Here is a 26,333-nt window from a genome sequence, read left to right as displayed (position 1 = left end):
ATGACAGAAGAAAGTCGGGGAAAGCGTAGGAAACAAGCCAACCCCAGGAGAAACCGAGGTAAGAGGCGTGAAGACGAAAACTTTTTGAAAAAGTTGGTAATGATGTTGGCGTGTTGCTGCAGCGGGCAGGAGCCCTCACTGAGAACTGCGCTCGTTTCTTGTGTGATTTCCAGATGAAAACTACACTTTCTTTTAGCCCCCGTGTAGTTCTGTTCTGTATACTATAATTTCATGCTTCAGACGCTTTTTTTCCTTACATGTCTTGTGAAAGCCTTGCAGATTAATCTGCAGGGATGAACCGTCAGTTTCGGTCTGGACCACAGGGATTATTCTACCTGGGAATCCAAAACTTGTGGCTGCTCGCTTTTAAGGAAAACTTTTGGACTTTTCTTTACTGATTTAAAAAGAAAAAATCATTTCTAAATAAAAAGAAAAAGCGCAAAGAACTATAAGAATACAGCCCAATAAACTGTAATGAAGTCGGATAGACTATTTAATTTATTTTCCTTACTAGGAAATCCTTGTTGTCAAACTACATCTTACAGTCCCCCTGTTATGTAGTGCAGTGCGCTTGGCTCGTACGCACCCTCTGACACGCAGTTTAGTTGCTTTTCACGCGGAAAGTTAACCTGCTCTGACACTGCAGCTTTCTAGGTTTCAGTTCCCTTATTTGTTACTGCTGGATTTTTTAGTTTGCAGCAACTTTTATGCAGTTCGATATTCTTTTGTCTGCTGTTGTCAAAAATAGACTGTGCAGCATCTGGAGGAAAAGGAAAAGCTTTGAATTAGTGTCTTGCAACTCATAAAGTCTCTTTAAAAAAAAAAAGAAAGAAAGAAAAGTACACATTAAAAAATATGTACATTAAAAAAAATAATTTTTCTAAATGTGATTCAAAGCAGAAATTCCTTGTGCACAGCTCTTCAGCTTTGCTAGGCTGCACAGTTAACATTTTTTATCTTTCTCTAATTCTTTTGTGATTATCCATCTCGATCATCAAGAATTAGCTGAAAGTGTCAGTTGACCTTGAGGCTTCAGATCTTGTCAGTCTCTCTGCATGCACTTCCCAAAACTGTTCTAAGAGGAACTTCAAGACTGCATGCTGTATTTAGAAAGTTTGTTAAGACGCTGCTCTGCATGCAACAGGCAGCACATGTTTGTGTGTCGCTCTTCAGGTGTGTGTATCCTTGCTTCTGTTTGTGAGTTCTGATAGGCACACATTTAAAATAACAGTTGTTCTTTCAGCCTTCTAATAAGGACTGAAAATATATGTTGGAATCAAATCCTACTTCCCTAACCCCGGACTCTAAAATTATCCACAACATTGAACACTGAATGTTTCTCGAACCCTAAATTTAACTTAAAACCCCTTTCTAAATATATCAAATGGAAACCTTAGACTAAAACCTCTGAATTATGCTAATAATAATGGAGTATATGCTGCTGGCACTTCACTGCAGAGAAAGCCATTACTCTAAATGTAAATGAATCCCCAGGACAGAAAGAATTAAGTTGGGTTAGTTTGGGCTCTTTTTTTGTCATCTCAGAGCATATTTTGTCATTAAAAAGTGGCCAGGGCAAGAGCACACACAAACACATGGATGGAGTTTCTTTTAAGAGCCATCGCAAACCATACACTGCTGTTGTTTGCCTCAGATCTGGCATGCAAGCGCAACAAAGCTAGCTGGTGTAAGGAGTTGGTTTGCTCGTTTATTAGTTTGTTTTAAGTGCTTCCTCATTTTATTCATAAAGGTGTGAATTCTAGCAAAGCATCACCAGGGTGAGATCCTCTCTGACCGCTCAGCTTTAACGGGTACTCATGTGTGCATGTGCACACACACGCACACTCTCACCTTTGACTGTCACGTTGCAGTTTGTCGACCGACTTCACTCTGTTTCACAGATCAACAGCATCACGCTACCGTGAAAGCTATCAGCTAAAAAGCACACTTACTGACAAGGACCTGTCACTTATCAGGCCACCAGAAAAAAACTGTCCAGTTTTTTTCTCTTTTTTAAATTCTTGCAGTGATCGTAGAGAAGAGATAAGCATCACCTGCTGTCAGTTGCCAGTAAAATTTATTAAGTAATAGGATCTGAAGGACTGAAAGCATGTTAAAAACGAACAGGAACTAAAAGGAAACTGATTATGAATTGATATTAAGCTTAGTCACGTTAACTCATGTTGATGGATGTTTTCCGTGAAGCATCTATTTTTAGGCTTTCTTTTGTAATTATTATCAGTGCTTAGTGAATCATTAGTGCACCAGCCAGAGTACTTACACAAAGTATAAGCCGCAAACACATCAGTGCATGCAAAGAGTTTTTACGAGTGCGTGCAACATGCTTGCTGCATGTGCATCCTCATGTTAGAGCGCAGACATGTGTATTAAAGCAGGATTTGGAATGTGCTGGGCTGGAGGCGGCTGTGCGAGGAGGGAGTTAAAGGTCCTTGATAAAACCAAATGAATTTGGCAGACCCGACTCATAAGACAGAGATTTGGGGATCTCTTCCAAACCAGAAGAAAGAGAAAAAGCACTAACTTTTCTTCCCTCTCCAAGGCGCCCATTGATTATGTCTCTGTCTACCCCAATAAAACCGTCAATGTTCAGCAATATCGAGCAATGTGAGGAAATTACAACTTTTCATTCCTGGCAGATTGGAAACAGTCCCGCGATCAAAACTGGAAACCTACAGTTAAACCTGTATTTACTGACTCTACCAGAGAGCGTGTGAGAATTAATTAGCCGAGAACACAGCCATCAGCTCAACATCAGGCCTCTGTACACAGCCAGTGACACAGATACTGAAATTGTAGAAGAAGAAAAGTAGTGAAAGGGATCGAGAGAGATTTGTGAGAAGTTATTTCAGTTTCTGTAAAACAGGCGTAATGAAACAACTCCTCATATCTTATTTTCTCTTATTGCATTTGTTTGGCATAATTTATTCTAACTGTATCTGGGCTTTCCCCTAAGCCATTTTTTGCCAGAACAACATTGTCACATGTGATCAGACTGAATCTTTGCTTTCAGGACCGTGCACACCCTCAAAAACATATCTAGTTCTGCTGCTTTGCACTTTATGTTTTGTTGGTTCATTAAAAACCTCACTCTGTCGTTGAGTGGATGTGCCTGTTTAAGAGAAAGCTTTCTCTCTCTCTCCCTTTCTCATTTTTCTCCTTTTTTTCAAGTGCCAATATATTTAAACTCCTTTCCCCCCTTTCTTCTTTCTCCTTCATTGATTTCCAAACCCCAGTCTTTGTATGCAGCTGGGGCCCAGCTGTGTGTCTTTGACTGTGTATGTGTGCGCATACGTGTGTTTGTGTGGGTTTTTCTGGCACACCGCTGCCACAGTGAGCATAGCACACTGTACACAAAGGATTCGAGCAACAAAAAAAGAAAAAAGAAAAAGGAGAGAAATGGGGGGGTGGGGGGAAGCGTTGGAACGTTAAAGGCTGACGTGCTTGTACTGTACAGAGCGGAGGGGCTGGGCCTTTTGGACCGAGCCTACTTTAATGGCAGATGTATCGGCGCTCTGGGATGAGGGGTGGGGAGAGCGAGACAGCAATGAAGAGCTCAGGCACCACAGTTTATTACCAGGACTCTTCAAGGGGCTCAGCTCAGGCGTCAGAACCAGCGGGTGGGAGGGACAGAAGAAGACGAGAAGAGAGGAAGATGACAGAGGTGGGGAAATGATGGGGTTGACAGAGACAGTGAAAACAGCTCTTCGGTTATAAAAGATGAGATGTAGGGTTTGAGGGGTGTGTAGGGTAGAAACAGAGGAGTCACGATGGGCGATGGATCAAGGACAATCTAAGCATTTCCTTGTTTGTTTCTCAAACGTTCCCACAGCTCCAAGTGTCACAGATTTCTCCCGTCCTCGCTCTGCGTGTTTGATACCCGATCTACACGGCAGAAATGGGGAATCCCTTGATTGAGTCCCTCTGGAATTTTTAAACATGCTCATTCAATTATTGCTCATTCTGATGTTTCCTACAAAGCCAAAACAGTCTCATGTCTTACTGTACGTTCATGCGGCATGACTGCCATAGCAGGGATCCTCTCCAGCAGCGATTACTTGGAAAATATTGCCACTGCAATGATTAATTAATGCAGTGCCGTGGTTTCTTCCAATTTTTTTCAGCTGTTACAAAAGCGTCCCTTTCAGGGTATGGCAACAAAAAGTATGCAATTAATTTCAAATCGCTGGGAGATGCTTGCAGTAATGATGGTTTCATTCAAACTGCACCACTTTTGTAGAAAAATTGCAACTCCATTGTAGTTATGAAGAGGCCTCGGTAGACGGAAACTCGAGAAATGAGTGTATGTCTGTGGATCACACATGTTTCAACTGTAAGATAACACTGCTGGCCACAAAGCATATGAGGTGTGTATGCATGTGTATGTGTTTGTGTGTGTGTGTGTATATATAGGTGACTGGGCATGTACTTATCACATATTTAACAACAACTGTATTTTCACATTCGAGATTCGAGAAGGTTTAACACACTGTATACCCTAATGTTGCAAATCGATTACCTTCAGTACATTTGCAGTCTTATTATTATGTTCTTTGACATTGCTTTGGCACTGCTCCTCAACATCAAGTCTATTTGTGGATCTTCTTTTACTGCAGGCAGCCTGCGTTTGTGTGTTTGATATGCTGCACATGTTTGACAGAAAAAAGAGGTTAAAACTATCCAGATAGGCAGGCTCTCTGCACACACTTTATAGATATGTGCTGTTTTTATCACACCTCAAATTAAATTTGGAAACCCTGCTTCAGCTGTCATGTATTACAAGGGCCAGATGGGTGGCAGAGAAAGAGAGAAGAGAATCAGAAAAAGAGACAGGGAGAGAAATGAGAGCAGCCTGGCAGGCAGGAAGGCCCCCTCAGCTGGCTGAGAGCGTGCCAGTATTTAAAGGAAGCAGGGCAGGAGATTGAATGAGGAATAGTTTGATATGAGGTCGAGAGATGGACAGCATTTGTGGGCTCTGCCTTGATCACCGCTAAGGCGAGGCCACATCACACCTGCCAAAAAACACTGTCTGTGGATTCATCAGTTTAACACTTTTTTCTTCTTTTTAATCGCTTTTCATCTGTTCTTGACAGAGTCTACTTTTTTTAAGGGGGGGTGTTAGGTTTTTAATGTCTTTAAGATGAATATTAGTCAGTGCTTAACTCATTTCTGGTGACTTAAAACGTTGTTTCATTACCACAGTACTGCAATAGATATGTTAAACACGTGGTGCATGTGAACTGCAAGTAGAGAGTCTAAAGTACATAAAGATTGGTAAAAGGAATTAAAGGAGCCGTGGTTTACCATAGTGCTGTTTTGGTATTGCTTATGTGTTACTCAGAACTTTGTAGTTGTGTTTACCATGACCTGGGGGCAGTGTCAAAAATATGATGAGCTTGTTCATGCCATTGTTGATCTTTTAGCCTGGCTCCTGCCAACGGAAAACCAAGTTCAAAACAACAAAATCAATAAGAAGGAAAACTTTCCTCTGCAGCTTGTCTTTGCCTCTCATCTGTGCTTTTTTTTGCATTTTATTTTCTCCTTTTAAAAAAATGTCACTTCTTTATCTATCTGTTGTTACTCTGTCTGTATAAACTCTGCGTTGGTTAAATTCCCAAAATTCTTCTCTATGAATAAAAACCATAAATCCAGCTTAATTATTTTTTTTAAACTGTGTATGTAGCTTTAAAATGCTGCATTATTATGTGGTGTAAATGCTACAGTACTGTGCACTAGTCTTGCACCACCACACATTTATTTATCTTTTGCTAGAAAAATGCAAAGTAAGTGCAGCAATTTATTGAAACATTAGCAAGCAAACATAAACGAAATACTATATATATATATATATATATATATATATATACACACACACACACATAGCTTAGGAAGATAGTTTGTAAAATCCTAACAAGCTTGAAGGTCAGTATTTTGTATGACCACCTTTATTTCTCAATACAGCCTGAAATCTTTTAGGCAGGCTTGTAAATCTTTAAGTAGTCTTCAGGAAAAGGTCTCCGGGCGTCTTGGAGTACATGCAAAGCTCTTCTTTGGAGGTTTCTTCCTTTTGTTCTGATCTCTGTCAGGACCAAACTGTTTCCGGGCTCAGAGGAGGCCAGTCCATAACTGATAGTGTGTTTTCGATCCAGGTATGCTTTTACTGCATTGTCAGTGTGTTTGGGTTTGTTGCAATGCTGAAAAATGTTTTTGCCAGCCAAGTGCTTTCCACATGGTATTGCACGGTGGAGCAAAATCTGACTAAATATTTCTGCATTTATAATTTATGATATAACCCCTATCCCCTACACCACTGACTGAAATCCAGGCCTGAACCATGACAGAGCCTCCACCGTAGACAATCGCTGTTGTACCTCTGTCCTATTGTCACAGACTATCAGTCCAGTTCTTGCCTACCTCAGCCTCGTCTCCCTGTTTCCCTTTCTTAAGAATGCTCTTAGTCCACTTCTGATGAGGCTTCAGTGAACAGTTAATGCATACGTTTTGGGTTTTTTTTGCTTGTTTTGTTCTTTTCTGACTGTCACTTCTTCTTTTCTTCGTGTCCAGTTTCTGAAAAATGTTTTTTTTAGGACACACTGCACACCACACCAAGATATGCAAAGTTTTCAGCTAATGGCTCTCTGGGAATCACCTCATTAGTGGAAAAAATATTATTCTTTCAGAATGTGTTACTTTTGGCCCTCTTTTGCCAATTCAGCTAAATAAATCAGAACAAATTACGTGCTTTTGTTACTAGAAACAAAGTGTCTAAAAATACAATTTATAATTGTCTCTTTGCTAAGTTGTCTGTTATGTGTAAACATAACACTTCAGTTAGTGACCTTTGTTTTGCTTGAATGATTCATTAGCGGCCTAAAAAAAGCATTCCTCTGAAAATGGTCAGGTGCAAGGACTTGACTGAAACTGAGTAAAACAACACTGATAGACCCTCAGAAAGCCCAGTGTGTGGCTTTGTGTGGCTCCTTGGATGCAAAATGTAAGAAATGAGGGGTGGCTCAAGATTTTTGCACAGTACTGCACATGTTTGAAATACCCAGACTAGTGCTGTAACTAAGGAATACTTTTATCATCAGTTAATCTGTGAGTTGTTGTTGTTTATTTTTTTGATGACTCAATTTTCTATTCAATTAAATTCAGTTATTAGTGAGAATATCTTTTACCAGATCTCAAGCTTTCATCTAAAATGCAAAACAAATAAAAAGTAATTTCATTTACAGAGAAATCTCCTAATTTACAACTCATTGTTCCACACCGCAGTACCTCTTTACAAAAGGGCCTTCTAACAAGCCAGGACTGACAACAAGAAAGCATGGGAAAATTCAACTCCCTCTCTCTGTACCTGTGATCACCTGGTACCACCTATATCTGCCCTGCACATCAATCTCTCTGGTGTACACACACACACACACACACACAGTCACTTGGTAGGGAGTAAACACATTCCACACCTGTGGAATGAATGCCCACCTGTAACAGTCGAGGCTTTAGGTGTTTGAAACGCTGATATCAATCAAACTCCCTTTAGCTCACTCTTTGGGTTTCTTTTGCGAGTGGAAGAAACCCAGAGCCTCTCCATCAGACACTTTAGAGATGGTGAATGCATTTCCTCTGCACAGCAAAAATTCATTTTATCAGTCAAGTGATTTTGCATACATAGGAGTAAACATGATAAGGTCGCAACTGGAAATCTTAGAAAAGTAATGAGATGCCCGTTCTTGCAAAGCCGTATGTTTTTTAAACGCCATGTTTTCGGACGTGGTCAGTCCAAAACACTCTGGTCAAACTTGCCTCATATGGAGCAAAGATGCATGCTAGAATTATACAGTATGAGATCATGCAAACTAGGCTTAAGCTCAGGTATGATAAAGAACATGATACAAACACCGGACGTATTTTGGGCTAGAAAGGAAGCAGTGCAGCGTGTCAATCTCTCATTTATCATCATGTAACAGTCTACTAGATAGTCTTATCTCATCTTTTTTTGCAGAATTTCTGGTGGTATGTGACAGGTTGCAAAATTGCCAAAGGTTTTTAATCACAAGGGCCGGTTACTCATAAAAGAAAAATGGAAAGCCAAAGAGTTTTTTAAAAAAAAAAACATTTTGAAGTTGTACAAAATCAATTTCTTTTTCCTTTTTAGTTGCCCAGTCAACTTTGGTACCTCAGGGAAGCAGCGTAGTTATGATTATAGAGTGCATGTGTGCAGCACTGCAGGAGGGATGGAAGGGGAAATAAGTCATAAGGCACCCTGAGAGCTTATCAGAGGGAGGTAACATCACTTAAATGATACAAGTAATCGGTAGGTGCGAATGTGTCCAGGCCTCATCCTGGGACGAGACTGAGATTTGAAAGCTTTACTTTTGTGAATTCATTAACTGTCAATCTCCACAGATTTTAAACTTTTACTGTCGCCCCTCATTCCCCTCTGTCGTTGGTTCTCTCTTCCTGCTCTTTATCATCCCCTCGGTTCTTCTGTATCGCCGTTACCACATATCTCACTTTCCCGTTTTTATCCATTACTTTTCTTTATTTGATCCTCCTCTCTTTCCGTCTCCCTGTCGTCTGCTCCACCCAACCAAGGCTCCCCCAATGCTGTACGGTCGCCATCATGTCACCCCCCCCCCCCCCCCCCCCCCCCCCCGAGTACCTCCCCTGTCCCACTGACACCACACGCTGCTCCCATCCCCCGAAAACCACTTCAAACAGCCAGCGCCATCAAAGACCACAGTCAGTCAGCCAGGCAGTCAGCCAGGCAGCCAGTAAGGCAGCCAGTCAGCTAGCCTTCTGCTTTGACTTAAAATTACTGTCGTCCCAGTCGCAAGGCTGCTTTCCTCTTCTGATACACATCAAAGATCCTCTTAAACTCCCCAAGTTTGCTTTTTAAACGTTTCCCTTGTTGAGTCTTTTTTTATGCACATTATTTCACTCGTTGAGGTTTTACACTCTCTCTCTCTCCTCTCTCTCTTCTTGCCTCTTTTTTCTAAAACGTGGGCCAGGTCAGTAATGACATGCACACACTTTCTTGTGTGGTTCTGCTGCCTTTGCATTTTTTCTCTGTGACTTTAATTAGTTTCTTTTTTAAGGAGTTGGTTTTCAGGCCTCTTCTGCACAACGGCACACACACACTCGCGCACATACGTGCCGTATCAAGTGGAAAGCAACCAGTATTCGCATGTGTGTAAATTAATATGCAGTATGATTCATAAATCTTACTAATGAGAACTGCGTAACCACAAAACGACCAGTTTAATAGCGTGTGCTTTTCTTTTTTGTCTGCATCTATTGACGTGTGCGTGCTTCAAGGACAGAAAAAGTGACAAAAGAAAGCAGAGGGACCGACGGTCAGGGGCAGAGAGGGAGACGATTTTGTTCACGGGCGTGTGCAATTTAGAGAAAGGCAAAAAAAAAATAAAATAAAATAAAGCAGAGCGGCACGGTTTTTTTCTTTTTGCTGTGATGACGTCACATTTTGTCACTTGATAGTTGATAGTTTGGTGTGTCATAATCGCTCATTTGGGGTATTTGTAATGCCAACATAGGCCAGATGATGGCGCCACATTTGTATGTTAGGTATGTCTCATCAACAGGCTGTGTCTGAACAGAAGAAAATGTATGATTACAAAGCTTGATTATGACATGATATTGGATATTATACTTTTTCTACTATTTTTCACTTTTGAATGTGAAGCTGATCAGTTCTTTTGTCAGCTATAGAAGCAGCTCAGTGTGTTTCTGCAGTGTTGAATACCACTGTGGGCTGTGTTCTGATCTTTTAGAACTTAATGGGGTGGGTTCCTCCGAAGTATTGTGTTTTAAATCTGCTTTAAGTGCTCAGATTAAGGAATTTTGATCTTTTCTTAATACTAAATCATGCAAAACACCTCTAACACATCTTATATACAGATGTTTTAACTCAGTGGGATACCAGACATACTTGTTTCCCCCTCAAAACAAATCTCATGGAGTGAGTAACTCAACGTTGCTGCTTGAGTTGAACTAACCAAATCCCACATTGCATAACTGTTAAGCTCAAAGAGAAGTTTTATTTAGTGTTTATCCCTATTAAAAAACTTCAGAACCTTTGTATCCCCGTCAGGGAATGTTTTAATATTCAAAAGGAGCCACTATTGTGTGGTTTCTTGCGCCAACGTACAAAATAAAGAGCCACATCTGAAGTCTGGAACAGTCCCTGAGCATTTTCATGTGTCAGAAAAAAGAGGGAAAACAAATTTGGAGGGGGCAGACTGGGATATTTATAGAGTGGTGTGAGAGTCTTTGCAATGACAGGAGTCTAATGAAGCACAGTTTGGGTTTTGATTCACAATGTGGTGAGCGCGTGGGTCCCCCGTGACCGTTTCTGCATTCCAGCACCGATCCCTCGGCACACGGAAACCGCGCCACAGGAGGAGGCGAAGGGCCAACTCAAAATAACGTGTTCCTCTAACCGAGCTAACCTTTCTCACCAGCTCTGTTCTGAGTTGCAGCAGATGCACACAGAGTGCGATGGCAGCAAAGCGTAATTCATGCATACACAAACACGCTCTCACACACAGCATGTATGCAGTTGTGAAGTCAACTTGCCACTAGCGGTGAGTCACTGACACACCAAGTGAGTCAAAAAGGGCAATTTAGCCTGACAAAGTTGGGAAGTCCAGAATGATGGTGGCAGTGTGTCACTTTCTAACTTTAGTAGGTCACTGGAAATTGTATCATTTTGGCTTATTATCATTTTGGAAAGAAAACAATGAAAACGGATCTACAAAAGCTCAACTGGGGTCAATTGCTGTGAACAGTGAATACTGTGGACTTGAATATATAAATTACGTAAATGTGCAGTTTTGCCTTTTGTTCTAGTTCCTAATATATATATATATATATATATAGAGAGAGAGAGAGAGAGAGAATTTTTTTTAAACTACTATTAAGTATATAATACAGCCTTCTACATCTGACTCTTTCTCTTTACTGTGTGGCATGCAGCACTGCAAAAAGAGGGTCACTGATGCAGAAACCTCTTTTGCTTTGAAGGTAAAAGTCTGTGTCAGTCAAGGTAACATTGTTTTCTTTGATAAATGTCACTGCGGTGGTCGGGAGGACAGGTAAACACGGTGGCAAACATGCAGGCAGCAGCATACAGGAAACCTCCAAAGGAAGACGACAGACAACCACAAAGCCTTGTTGAACACCTCTTCATACCACACCTTGCCTCATTTTTGCAAAGAGGAAAACTGATTGCTACATTTTCACATACATAATCCAAAAAACAATGTGATGCTGTTCGATGAACCGCAAAATTTGCTCAAGTCATTTTTAACTCAAGTTGTTTTAATCGTTTTCAGGGCCCATTTATTTGGCTTTTTATTTGCACGCAGGGGCTAAAATGTGAGGCAGAGGTGCTGTTCTTCCTCTTGTTCTTGTTCTTCTTCTTTTTTTCATTTCCCTCCTGCTCTGTTGTTCCTTCAGCATTCGTGAAAACACACAAAGTGACTAACCCAGAATGGCAAGGTGCCATTGTTTCGGGTTATGCGTGCATTGTCTATAACTAAGTTAAAGCAGCATACTTTATAAAGCGACATTATCCATCTTAGAGGATAGAAATTGTTGTATTGCGACACTCAATGATTTATATCCCTTCTTCCTGAAACTTGTAAAGCTGTTAACTTTTAAGTTCTTGTTAAAGCGGCTGTCAACTCTGTGCTTAAAATCATATAAGATCATTATAGGTTACAAAAATATATCATGGAAGTCAACAGTTGACTCACCACAATCTAAGAATACATAGCTGGGTGGGACTGTACAAGTGGGGATGAGAGTGCCTGTCCCTCTTCACACTGTCTCTTGTAATGCACCTCCAAATTGAGTCACACTTTTCTCATCGCCTAGCCGACTCGAGTGCACCTTTGCGGTGTGATTAGAATAGAGGTTATCTGGACGGCTTTCCTGTCACTGCTCATTCTGACTACTCCTCTTTCTTTTCGCCTTTGCGTTCTTGATGTCTGAGTCTCTATCATGGCGTCATCGTGCTGCAGCAGCAAATCAGACGTGTTTCAACCTCTGTACACACAGTTAGACTGCTATAGTCACCAGTCATTAATTCACACATTCTCCTCATTATTTAGAGCGTGCTGAAACTAAGCATAGATATGCGGGATGCATGACGAAGCGCGAAGGAGGAGATTAGACCGATCAGATGTAGAAAAGAGAAAAAAAACGTGTTTTGGATTGACGACGAAAGCTATTGACAACAGCAGGCCACGAGGCCGATTAAGTTACCGGCAAACTACAGTAATTTACAGTAAGCGTACAGTTCATCTTGCTCGCTTGCCCTGGCGTACACTATTTTTTGCTTGTTTGCTGTTGGTTTAATCTCTAAGCTGTTTGAACTCGCATCAGAGCAGGTTTCCATTAAGCACATGTGGTCTGTTTGGCGCAGTGATGTGTTATGTTGATAAAGTATAACAGATCAGTAATACTGATATCAATTGATTTTCAAATGCCTTGGCCTTCTCAAAGCAGCCACGAGAGCTGCGTACAGCTCAACTATGTGTGTTACAGTAGGCGTTTTTGGGGGCTGTACTTTGATTTGCCGAGCGTCCTCTGAAATTGAACCGAGAGCTCATATGTGAATAATGAAACTAACACCAGCGCAGTCACACTAAAAGCATAACTTGTTGACAAATCAACTTTGTTAGTATCACTAAATGGCTCAGTGCCTTTGAAGCTATAAAAATGCCAAAAGGGATTCTATTTTTGTGTCACAAGGGCCCTAATTGAACCGGATCATTAAAAACCACGCTGAACAAAGGCAAAATAGTTTCAATACAGCATCTTTGTTGTCAATTTAAAGGTCGATGCTTGGTGTGCAAAATTGCAACGCTGTTCTGTTTTCTCGTGGCCTTGATCGGCTTTAAGGAAATTAGCTCTTAAGCTCATTGTTGTGTCTTTCAAATGCAGATGTTGACCCTCGGCTGCAAATGCTGTGGTGGTGTTTCCTTTTTTTTATTCTGAGAGGGTGGTGTCTCTTAATAAGTGGGACATCTAAAGCACAGAGCTGTGACTGTGCTGCTGTGGCATTGCATGGACTTCCACTTTTCTATCTCAGACTGCAGTTCAGATACTCTTTTAAGGTTTGCGCATATACACACACAAGTATATACACACACACATTTATTGCTGCGTTTGATCGTATTGCAGTTTTCTGACACAGTGAGCTGGTCTTGTTCCCCGTTTTGCCCGCAACTTATGTTTGTAACTTAGTTTATGTGTGTCTGCAGAGGGAATTTCCCTCTGTAACGTGTTTTCACAGTTCAGCATCAGTTGGAGGATTTGTGTCAGGGACAGTTTGACACTGTTGCTTTCTGTCTCTTTCTCTCAATTTTCTTATCAACTCCTCACTCTTCTTTTCTTATTCTCTTATCTCTTCCTTTCAGGACAACCTCTTCTTTCTCTCTGTCTTGCCGTTAGTATAGTTTACGCTCTGCGCAGTCTCTTTCTCCTGCACTGGTGTCTGTGCAAGGCAAGTTGTCACCCCATTTCTCTAACACGCACCACAACGCTGTGTACCAAACACACTGCAAGAATGCAAAATCACATACTGCACCACACATCACATTTAAGCATCTCTTCCTCCACACTAATATGACCTTTACAATCCCTATCAGTGTGTCACACTTTCAGTCTTGTTCTCGCCAGAAGCCATTTGCAGACTCTTTTTTTTTCTGTGTGTATGTGTGTGTGTGTGTGTGCGCGCGCGCTTGCGCTTGTGTGGCTCGCTGCCAACCAGCAAAGATACGACTGCAATCAAGTTAAATTAAAAGTTGACTGTTAAACACAGACTTTCATATCAATGTGTTTGTGGTTATTTTCACCATCATTAGACAAGAATGTTTGCACTTCCTTTTCACTGGCCACAGAAATGCAGTAAAAGTGCAGCAAAACATTACATTACCACCATTCCTACTGGTTAACATGCAATTTGGAGCATTTAATCTTCAATTTGCTGTCAGCCCTCATTATATTATCTGTAAAACATGTGGACAATTTGAAATTAAGAGTTGCATACTAACATGAGAAAACTTCTGAGATGAAAATTCAGTTAAGCTCGCCTTTAAACTTGCATATTATTGCTATCCAACATCTTAATAATCTGCAATATGGAAACATTGATTTCTTGTTTGCCAGGCATGAAATTTAGTATCATAACAGAGGCATAAGACATGTCTGGCACATTGGGATCAGCATGGGTTTTTTTCCACTCAGTGTTGTGAAGGTAAGTAACTAAAGCAGGCCAAGGTGCCACAATCAGTAGGAGCCCTTGCCCCGAGAGTCATAGAGAGAATGTGAATTGCTGCTTAGATGAAGATCAGGTGGGAGGTGTTTGTTCTTGGTTGCGGTCCTCCCCTGACTCATTGTGCGAATGTCAGACAGCAGGTATGAATAGGAGAGCTGCCACAGTGAAATTTTTTTTAAAGCGCATATTTGATTTCTGCGATGTATTCTTAAACAGAGGTGATAGCTATCGACACCAGCGTGCTGTGCAGATGAACATGGACCTACCTCGCCTTGAACTGCTCTCATAGGTACTGTAAAATGGCAATACAGACATCTTCCTGCTCTAGTTTCTCGTTTAGCATGTGGGCGTCCATGACCCTCATGTGGTAATTTATTGAGTTCAAAATAGCAAGTGTTGTGTTTTCTTTTGACACCTGTGAACTCATCGCAAATTTACCAGGATTGGAGAAGCATTATTTCACACACTGACCAAATCATTTTTTATAATAATACACCGAGTATATTTAGATATGCGTGTATATATATATTTAATCAGAGTTAGTGTGTGTTACAGAAATGGTGGAGAGCTACGCTTTTAATTTTGTGTGTTCAGCTGTGTGAATGTTGATTCTGACAGTTTTACCACCTACATGTTGTACAGTAATGTACTGAAATGCATCAGATGTCATTTTAATGTGAGATTGGCACCATGTGACTGTGTCATGACTCATGTTACATTTACATGTGTTGTGTCAAATCATCATTTTTTTCTGATTATTGTAAAAATGTTTCCATGATTTGTGATTTGGTATGAATCTTTCAAAAGTAATAAAGTAAAATAAATTCAAAGTTTGCAGCCAAAAATTAAATAAATGGAGTATATTCAAGATCAAGATCTAAATTGAGCTCTTTAAAATTAATTTCTGATATTGACTTTTATTTTATATTTTTAAAGCTAATTTTAATACCAGGCTTGTCATAAGATATACACAGAATTTGATTTGTGAATATACCAACAATGACAACAAACCTTTTTTCATACTCTGCGCATTTATATAAAATCCAGACAAGAGCTTTTACACTCTTTAAAAGAAGTTACCATTTTCAGTTGGATGACAACCACCAACATGACTTAAATATTTCCCTAAAAGTAAGTTTTATTGAATTTTTGCTCCCACTGAGCGGTAAAAATCTACTGACTATCATTAACAATATTAAATCATTTTACTGTTTCTTTAAAGTATAAATTTTTAAATGGTGAAAATCAACATGGGAATGGGAACATTTGCATTGGGTGGTAAATTGGGCTTGGCCTTGTTTGTTGCCATTTAAAACCAGAAGAAACAAACAAGGTAATTTCAAGGTAATTATTGCGTGTTTACCATTTAGCCACATAATTACTGAGCCAATACTAGATCACATGTGTGCGTCGTAAAATAAACTGCAGTTTAGCATGGTGTTGTACAGGAGATGCCCTCGGGTATATAAACAGTGCCGATTTAGGCCAGCACTGAGACTGTGTGCACTTCTCAGAGCTAGCACGATTTTTTTTCCTTTATGCCAGATTTTGTTGTTGTTGTTGGAACTTTAATGTGATGGTTTGTAAAATCTTTGTTTGTGCTTATGAAGTGGTTCAGGCATTATCTCCCTTTTTCGTTGGGAACAATCAAACAATAAGTTTCACTTTTTAGGCTTAAGACGAATTTCAAGATGGACTGCACGTCACGGTACAACCAGCACAGCAATGTGTGTTCTGACTGGCGTGCCAGGATTTATAAAAAAAGACGTGTTTCTGGCAGTCAGGCCGCCAATCTTTCAGATGTTCTGTCACTGACATGCAGGGAAAGCAGCAGACAGATTAAAATAGCACTCCAGTGTGTGATCTGAACACACTGTTGTTGTCAAACGATCAGAATCAGTCCCCTGAAGACAGAATGATCGACAATGTCAAGCATGATGCAGCACAGTCTGGATATGAGTCACATTCTTCCCACGCACACTAAAGTTCCTGCGCCATGGCTGTGTACTATTTTCTGCTGTGCTGTGCTGTGTGTTTTCTCATTTTACGAGTTACACTTTCTTATGATGCTCACAGATTGCGTGCATCCATCACTCTTACACTCCTCTGTACCCAGTGTCTACTTAGCAGGCAGTACTGGGACTCTCACGCTGTTCAAATATCTCACTGTCCTGCTCCAACAAAAAAATATTTGAAGGATGCGGTTGCCATCCAAATAAATAAATCAACAGGCCAGATAATGAAAACCATCCAGCTCGGTGTGCTTTAATGACAGCACATGTAGACTAAGTGTCACTCACTGTTATGAGAGAGAAAATTAGAGCCAATTTGATGCTAATCCAGACCAGATTTTCCTCATTTTCGTCCCAGCGGTACGTCCTATCATCCCCGAGTCTCCTGCAGGCCCGATGGGCCGTCTTTAACCGCATCGCATATCTTCATAGGTGCCTGCTACGGTAAAGCACGTTTAATGACCGGTTTTGTTCCCCCCATAAAAGCAAGTCATTCCTTTCCACCTTTGTGGAGCAGCAATGCTTGAAGCATGCATTGGTTGACTCGCCTCGGATGAACCAGAATTTCGCTTGACTGCGCTCAATGCCCTGGTGTAGTGAACTTGGGACAGATCACACAACCTGCTGATACAAACAGATACACATGTAGGTGTTCCACTTTGAGATTAGCTAGCATTAATCAAAGGAATATGTGTAAAGTATTTGTTAGGTGTTTGTGACTGTGGGCTGCCCCCTTCCGTAGTACTGAACCCCCTCATTTGCTTTCAGTATTACAGTGAGTGTGTGTGTGTGTGTGTTATCTGTGTGTGTTTGTTTCTTCTAGCTGTAAAGTTGATGAGTTAGGTTTTTCTAAAATGTCTCCCGTAGTCATTGTTTAGTCACTGGCTTGTGTCACTGCGAGCTGTGGGCTGTAGCTTGATGTGCAGATGAGTTGAAAGCAAAGCACTCATAAATTATTGTGTCCATCAGCCAGTGTGGGTGTTGTTGGAGCGGCTCAAACAAAAATGAAAATCTTTCTAGAGTGACTGAGCGTTGTTTTGACAGTTTAATGAATAAACTTTGTTGGTGTTTCATGAAATTTAATGCTGTGAAACCTTGTTTTCTTTCTGATCTTATTAAATAAAAAAGGCACTCCTTTAATAGTAAAGAGAAAAGTTAGGGCATGGCTGCAAATCAGAATCCTTATTTTTAAAGATGGGGCCCTCTGTGTTCCGGCACGGCCGTTGCGCACCCTTCAACAATGGTTTGACTTTGTCGTACAGGGTCGTTACTCGGTTGTGATAAGATATTGCTAATCAGAGAGGAAAAAACAGAGCGTCCTCAAAAAAGCCTTGGAAATAAGAGCCTACAGCTGAAATCCAAGGCATGTGTTTGTGATTGTCATTTATTGTCTTTGCCATGGGAAAAAGTAATGCGCCTTTCCATTCTGGGCACATAAGGCATATTTTTAAATTACGATATGTTATGTGTCTTTTCTTCTTACTGCTCCACTACATTCCTGCTGCATTGTCACACAACGCACCACCAAGTGATTGAAAAATGAATTTAGACATAAAAAAATTTACTAAAGTAATTTTATATTTAAATAGTACCCAATGACAAAAAGATGGAATAATTAAATAAACTCATTCAAAATGCTATGTTTGATCGTGGCCTTAATTTAATACATTTGTATATTATATGTCTTTTCTAAGGGTACGGTAACATGTCTTTTTTTCATTTATTTTCAAAATGAAAGCCACACTTTGTTCTCAGTTGCGTCAGACTCAAACTATCTTTTTTGGAGACTGACCAGAAATTACTTATATTGATCATAAACCGCACATCAAACCACAAAAAGCCAAACGAAGCGTCTCATAATGAGAAACAACTGAACGACTTATAAATGACAAGAGTGTCATTGATCTTACTTTCCGAGAAACAATGCAAACAAACAAACAACCGGCAAAGCTACAATAAATAACAACACAGCATTTTGTGTTTGCCCCCCTTTGGACTGTTATAATTTGCAAAACATTTTTGAATTTTTGCTCGTGTTTCTCTCCCCTGTTTGGTTTCAGTTCCTCACATATTTTTATTTAATCGCGGAGCATTGTCTCTGGTCTTCATTAGTAATAATCTGTAGCTCACCCCGCTGAATGCCATCTGAAATGATAAGAAACACATGTCGTTGCATTTTGAGTAATGGTTAAAAAAATTACGTTTATTGATTTTGACGGCACAAAAATAGTAAGTGGTGTCTCAATAAATATACGTGCGCAGAATATTTCTGTTTAAACTGAAATTTCAGCGCGCCTTTTCAGAATTAATGAGCACACTGATGGTTTGCCGAATTGAAAAATGAAGTCCTGCGTCCAAACTGAGAGTTCTGTCTCATCCTTTTGCAGTTGATGCTGACCAAGTGAGTTTACTGGGATCTGAGGGGGAGGATGAGGTGGGTTTGTGGAGCTTGGAGCCCCAGGACTGCCAGGAGAGCCTGGATAAGACGAGCCTGACGCCCAGCGAGGGGACAGAGGAGCCCGGCAGCCCTGCTCAGTCCACCCGGCCGCACAGCCTCAGCCCCGGCAGCAGGAACTGCTGGGGCCAGGTGGAGTCAGAGGCCAAGGCCACAGAGGACGCATCCTTCATGTCCACTGAAAGGGAGGGAGACCAGGATCCGCTGAGGATGTACTGTAAGTTATAAGCTTACATAATAGCTGCGCCTCATTTGCCATTCTAAATTAATTCCATATTTTCTGAGCTTTAAAATATTGCTGCATGTACTTCCACAGAATTAAGCTCTGGCTAACACAGCAAATCAGTTATGCTTGCAAAATGTACATATACTGTATATATATGAAACAACTGAAGCCTCTGCTGCTGCTGCTGCTGGGGTGTTTAACACTACTGTATGTGTAAACAAGTTTGTGTGTTTTTCTGATGCAACACACCACCAGTCTCATGATGCTTCTCAGAGCCCTCTAGATACACCTTCATATCAGCTCCTCGTGAAACCATGCCTTCCCTACAAGCTGTTCCTTTTTTTCACTCTTCTCTTTGAAAAGGCAGCCTTCTGAAAGCATGACAAAAGAACTCATCCCACACAATGTCACAATATTTCCATGCATCAAAGAGGTGACGTTACGGTACTGAAATCAGAACTGCGCGACGTGAGGCTTTCCCTTTTATTTAGGAGAGATCAAAGCCTCACGCGGCTTGCCTACTAACAATCACTTAGCTCCCTCGCCTCGTGTGATTTGGCCTTGCCTGATGAAGGCGAAGCAGAGTTTTTACAACGCTCAACCGCACAGCCTCTTCCCTTCACCACATTAAAAAACAGCTCAAAATATGCCAACATCTGCAAACATTTGAAAAATCTTTCTCAAAGTCGCTTTTAAGCCGAGCTGATTGGCTGGAGTTGTGATAGGAGGCGCCGTCTCTTCTTCGCGTACATCTGTGGCTTTTTCTCTCTGCCTGTCACTCTGCTCAAGGGCACGAATCACAAAGAATTTTTAAATCTAGCTTCATATCTGGCCAAATAGTTCCCTACATTTATTGTTTCATCTGTCAGTCTTCACATAAACAGTTTAGTCCCCTTAGATTCAGTTGCACAGTGAAAGTTGGCAACTGATGTTCAGTCTGCGCGCACACGTGGCTTCATTGACAACACGCGCACACTCAGAGAGAAAGCACCAACACCGGCTTTTGGATAACCCGGGAACAGTAATATATCAATCTGTATCTTCAAAGGAATCACACGGGGGTCTTTTTGTTGTACACCGTCTTTTTTTTTTTTTTTTTAAATAAACAGCTGCCTCTTTTGGTGCTTTAAAAAAATCTTAATTCTACTTTAGGTAATTAACTGAATGAAAAACAAACCTTGTACCAATGCTGGTGTTCTTCTGTTAAAATAGCCAATAAAGCAGAAACCCATCTCAACAGATTAATCAAGTCCTAACCTTCAGTTAAAAATGAATGCCTATAAATTCATAGTTGCTTATATTTTTCTATATCCAATGCTTATCACTTTCCCTGCAGGTAAGAGTTCAGACTCCCGGAATGCCTTGGAGGACTTGTCCCAGTATGAAATCCTGGCTCAGTTGAGGAAGGCCTCTGCCTCAGCTAGTTTCTTAGATCACATGAACCATAATGGCACGGCAGCTGTGTACCGCCCGAGCAGAGGGCACGATGACCTGCCTCCTGCTATCTGGTCACCAGGTGCTCAGCACTGCTCACCTGAGGGACCAGGTAGGCCAAAGTGCCACAGCTGCAATCATACTCAACAGGAACCTAATTAATTATTAATTTATGCTAACTTTTTCCTCTCGAGGTAGGCGGTTACCACTCAGCTGCAGGCTGACAGTAAATCGCAGTGATAACATATATCAGATCATATATGCTAATGTAATTCTCAGAAACGAAAAAGCAAAGTAATGGCTTTTTATATATCTGCTAGTTTGAGGTTAAAGGTTAGCAAAGTGAGAGTGTAATTTACATAGTTCAGGTTAGGTCATTTGTACATGCACAGTTCTGTTTACTTGCTTTTGAATATGTAATAATAAATAAATATAACACTAAATCTCACAAAATTTTATTCTGTAGAAGTGGCAACTGTAGAGTATTTTAAAGCGTGCATCTAAGCTCACTGTCTAATTGTACTTATAAAAATTGTATTTTATTGTATTTTTGTTTTTATTTTTTCTTATTTTAATCAGATGATTATTAATTTTATTTATTTGGGTCACTTTGGTTGTACTAAGTAGAATACGAGCAGTGGCTTATATGCCCGCTGATATACTGACAGCTGCTTTTCTATTTAAGATGTGTCCTATGAAAGTTCAATCTAGAGAGTATATATATTGTGGCTTCTAAAATAGATGGGTATATTAAATGAAACTATATAAAACTGTAACTGATCCATTAAAAGAAACAATGTCACCTTTTTCTTGTCAGCAGATGTAGGCAGGGCCCAGCAGGCCTGCCCATTTTGCAGCAGGGTATATCCTCGAGGAGCTTCTTTGAGGGACCATGTCAAGTACTGTCCAGACAGGGAGGGGGGGCACATGGTCTGCCCGCTCTGTGGATACACTGCCACCCTTAGGCTGGAGATGGAGCGGCACCTAGCACTTCACAACCCAGTGCAGGACAAAGTGAGCAGACACAAAAAGAAACTCAAAGCTAAATTTCTTTCAAAACTGCAACGACTCATTCAAAAATGATTTATTAACATTTATGTAGCGTTATAAGGTGATTATTTGCAACTGTGTATCCACAGAAGTGGCAACCTTCTTCACATCCTAAAAAAAAGCCGAGTATCTATGCTGTAGTTTAAAACTGATTACAATGTTCTGTCGCCCTAGAGTGCCATGACATTGGACCAAGGCATGGAGACCAGGAAGTTCAAATGTCTGCAGTGTGGGAAAGCATTCAAGTACAAACACCACCTCAAAGAGCATCTCCGCATCCACAGCGGTGAGACAAAATAACATCAAAACAGTTGTACTCACCCATCAATTTGCTATTGTTTCCACTCTATCACTAACCCTTACTTATTTTGCAAGTTATATGGTATAAAATTATACCCAAATTGATGTGTTGACAGGAAACGAGTATAATTCATCACAGGACAAGAGACTTGTGAAAAATGTGAAAAGATCACACCCACACAGAAAGGGTTTTTTTTTTTTTTTTTTTTCAATTTACTCTTTGGCATCCTGACACTAATGCCTCCACTTTGTGTCTCATCTTGTAGGAGAGAAACCTTACGAGTGCTCCAACTGCAAAAAACGCTTCTCTCACTCTGGATCCTACAGCTCCCATTTAAGCAGTAAAAAGTGCCTTAGTGGCGGCGGGCATGGAGGAGGAAACCCAGGAGGAGCCAGCGGGGTGTTTAATGGACACAGCCAAAGCTCCTACCCCCACTCATTTCCAACATCTCCCTCTGCTGGTGGGGGTAGAAGTAGTAATGAAAAGGGCTCGGTGCTGGTTTTGCAGAACCAAGATAATACCAGGCCTCTGGGTCAAGTACCAGTGGATCCCCTTCAGCTTTCACTGCAGGATCTCAATCAAAGCACTGCAAGCTTGTCCAGTGCATCAGACCTGGCGAGGATTTGGGACCCATCAGAGCTTTCTTTGAGGGCCAGTATGCTCAAAGGGACCAGTCTACTGCCTTATCTCCACTCTGGGACCAAATTTGAGCATATGCTGCAGGAGATGTTTCAACGAGACGTAAAAAAAGATGAAGATCTTGTCAGAGAAGGAGGAGATGAAGAGGAAAGAAGAGCACATCAGAACGGAGGATCGCATGAGAGAAAGGTTTCACCTGACAGGAGAAGAGACACGCTATCGGTTGAACCAGAGAGGGGAGTTCTTGGGATAATGTGTCGTTGGTGCTCGCAGCATTTCTCCAGTGTGGCTGCACTTCTGCATCATGAGCGCCACCTCTGTCAGCTCAACAGAGAAGCAGCGGAGGTACCCGAGGGTTTTCGCAGTAAAGCCCCGTCATCACCGTCTATATTCTTTCCAAGATCTGTCCTCCAACCAGAAAACAGCAAATTAAGTGAAGTGACAAATGGTCTTTCTGGAAATAAGTCGCCATCGCAGAAGCACAACTGGCACGCCATACCACAACACCTTTTGGTTGCAATGCACTCGCCCCCACAGCTCCACCATAACGTCCTGTCTTCGCGAGTGCACTGGCCGAGCCAGGAAAAGGGCAACCCAAGTCAGCTGACACACCGTTCCCCAGAGCTGTCATCACCTCGAGGCAGGAAACGAGCTCTGTCCTCAGGATTCACTTCTCCTGTTTGCCTTGACCTCACAAGTTGTTCTCCTGAACTGTCCTCACCCCAGAAAGAAACCAGCAACCCCTGGTCTGCACAGAACGAACCTCTGGACCTCTCCCTGCCCAAGCAGCTCTCTGACCAGAGCAGCAGGAACAAAACTGTTAATGGCACCTCAGGCAGAGGAGAGAGGAGGGAGCTTGGGACCCAGCAGCTTGGTAGACCAAGTCCGACTTCACACCTCCCCTTGCATTCGCATCCGGTCTTCAGTGTGGCCGGAGCTCCTGTGTTTCCAGGTTCCTTGTACAATGGGTTTCCAATGTTCAGCCAGGCTGGTGTGGGGCTTTCAGGGCATGAAGGCATCACATCAATTCCATTCAACCAGACGGCCAACACCCCGGGGTTTCTCTCTCCTTTAGCCTACATGATGGAGGCAGATGCAGAGGCTACATTGAAAAAGATTTATCAGGAGAGACAAGGTTTAATGGTGAGCCCAGCATTTGTGGGGTGTGTAACGTATACTTGTGGAAGATGTTATATAAATAACAAAAACGAAACATGAGCAATACTTAGATGATCTCATGTTATAAAATGTTGAATTGGCAGTCACATCCGCAACAGTTGAGCAGACATTAAACTCCTACTACATTCATGAATCACACTACATATATCTTTGAACTCAGGGTTCATTTTTGTGTCAAGCACACACCTGTAAAGTTTTATGACTCCATCTGGTATAATTGTTACACTATAGTGTACGCGAAGCATTTCCACAGAAAAACAGACACACAAACATCCGTCACAAAATGCCTTTGTGGTTGTTACTACCGCTGTATCTTGGGGAGATGAAAAAAATTACCAAGTGAACTTTCCCCACTAGTAAATATATGCATAACTGCTATCATTTTCCTGCAGGGCGAGGCATTGAACCGTGGTGCTCTGGACTATCTCTCACTCATCGACGAAGGGTTCGATGGAGAAGGAGGGCCGGGAAGAAAGAGACTGAAGAAGACAGACGAGGGGCTTTACGCTTGTGATATTTGTGAAAAAACTTTCCAGAAGAGCAGCTCATTGCTTCGCCACAAATACGAGCACACAGGTCTGTGACTCACGCATGGCCTGCTCTTGCTATGTGATATTTCCTGTAATATATACGTACCGCTTATTGGTGCTATCTCTTAAAAAAATTTCAAAAAAATAGTCTGAAATTATTCAAAAGATGCTTATTAGCTTACTGGCTGACGTTTAACACAACTCTCATGTCTGTAAGGTGCATATGGGGCTAATGCCAACAGCTGTTGACATGATAGAAATGGTGCAGTGGCCCAGCTAACATGACTGTCCAGAAACCTGCTAATACCTCTAAATTTCACAAATTGAAATGTTTGAATCTCAGGAAGAAGCATTGTGGTTTTTTTAGGGTTATGTGTCAGACTATTTCTCGCAGGATGCACACAGGAAAGAAAAAACATAGCATGTAGAGCGATAAATCAGAATTTGTTACCTTTACACAGAGCCAGGCAAACAGTTTTCCTGTTTCCAGTCTTGATGCAAATGTACACAACTGCTTCTCTAGCTTTACATAGCTTTCTTAGTTCTTCATCACAAACGTCAACTGTTTTTTACACTTATGTCAGACACAAACTCAGTAATAGAAGCGGTTTGTGTGTTCATTGCAGGCAAACGTCCTCACGAGTGTAAGATCTGCAACAAGGCCTTCAAGCATAAGCACCATCTGATTGAACACAGCCGACTGCACTCCGGAGAGAAACCCTACCAATGTGACAAGTGTGGCAAACGCTTCTCCCACTCTGGCTCTTACTCTCAGCACATGAACCACCGTTACGCATACTGCAGCAAAGACCAGGATCCAGACCAAGACCAAGATGACATGCCTCTCACACCGGGAGCGGGCAACAGTCTTGTGGGACGCCTCTCTGAAGACGCCCCTCTGTCACTGGATGAAACCCAAACTCCACACTCTTTTCTCAGTGATTCCAGTCTGGATGGAGCGCCGGATGCTCTCAAAGAGGAGGAGGAGGAGGAGGAAGAAGGGGAAGCAAGAGTTTGCGATGACCGTGAAGAAGAGGCAGATGTGAATTTGCCAGAACCAGCAGAGGAGCTGGGAGGTAACCCCATACAAGAATCACCTGCAGGTGAGAACGGAGTTCAGAGTGAGAGAAATAGATATGACATGCAAGATCATATTGACAATACAGAGAGCCAAACCTGGGACAGAGACACCGAGGACCGGAATGGAGACTTGGACAAATGTGAACTGAGTTTGGATTTAACAGAGTTACCCAGAATTAAAACTTAAGGTGACTTTAACCAGCCATTAAAACCCATTTACTATTAAGACTTGTTTTTTTCTTACATATGTAATAAAGACTGATTTTTGTTATTTACTTATCTTACAAAATGCACAGAACTGTCAAAGGATGCATGGCCTTATAGAGGACAAAGCCATCAATCAAATATATGTGAGAATATGAGTTTCAAAGCGTTATCCTGTAAAATAGACTTGATGTATCTGTAATGTTTGCCTTTTTTCCTTTTTGTTGTCTTTCAGAACCTCTAAAAAATGGGTTGACTAGTCTGAGGTCATGTCACATATCCAGATATGATGTTGTCTATTTTACATGCTTGCTGCTGCTGACTGTTGCACAACAAAAACAACAAAAAAAGCATTTTTTTGTCCTTCTAAATCCAGGATTCAGCTGACCTGTTTTTTTGTACTTTATTTGTTTGCATGTAGATTCACACCAATGAGTGGCCTTAGAAGCTTGAAGGAAGCAGGATGGAAAGACATCTGATCTTAATTTAATGTGGCATCAAGGCCAGAAGTTAAAGGCTACAAGCAGATTTGCCACGATGTCTAGTTAGTGTACTTATTCTCAAGTGCAAATAACTTTCAGTTTCTACTATCCTTTTATTTGATGCAAATCTTTACCTCTGTTTTAAGAATTAGCAACAACTGTAACATGTTTTCAGCTGAGATGCACATGCAGTTCGTCCTTTGTCCCAAAGCCGGCAATTGCTTGAGTATGTATAGTACAGGTTATATTGTAGGGCTCTTGACATTTATGCTGTGAAATTATAAGGTTTCAGGTTAACTATGTTGCTCTGTGGCTTTAACTAATCACCAAGAGTAAGAAGGGAAAAAGGGGGAGGAAGAAGTGGGAGGTAGTTATTTATTTTTTAAAAACCAAAAGCAGCGGACTGCACCTTTAA

The 26,333-nt window shown here is 41.3% G+C and overlaps 1 protein-coding gene across 1 annotated transcript; it reads left to right on the top strand.

Moving 5' to 3' along the window:
- LOC134626909 (zinc finger E-box-binding homeobox 2-like) lies at positions 1 to 25,431 on the top strand. The gene is made up of 8 exons (XM_063472803.1): positions 1 to 58; positions 18,726 to 19,010; positions 20,356 to 20,565; positions 21,274 to 21,467; positions 21,678 to 21,789; positions 22,070 to 23,586; positions 24,015 to 24,198; positions 24,779 to 25,431. The coding sequence occupies exons 1-8, from the start codon at positions 1 to 3 to the stop codon at positions 25,417 to 25,419; spliced, it is 3,201 nt and encodes a 1,066-aa protein (XP_063328873.1). The 3' UTR covers positions 25,420 to 25,431.
- Positions 25,432 to 26,333: the final 902 nt, after the last annotated feature.

Source organism: Pelmatolapia mariae, linkage group LG5 (genome assembly GCF_036321145.2).
Source record: "Pelmatolapia mariae isolate MD_Pm_ZW linkage group LG5, Pm_UMD_F_2, whole genome shotgun sequence".
Taxonomy (NCBI): domain Eukaryota; kingdom Metazoa; phylum Chordata; class Actinopteri; order Cichliformes; family Cichlidae; genus Pelmatolapia; species Pelmatolapia mariae.
Note: the sequence above shows the minus strand (reverse complement) of the source record. Positions and strands in the feature narration are given on the sequence as shown.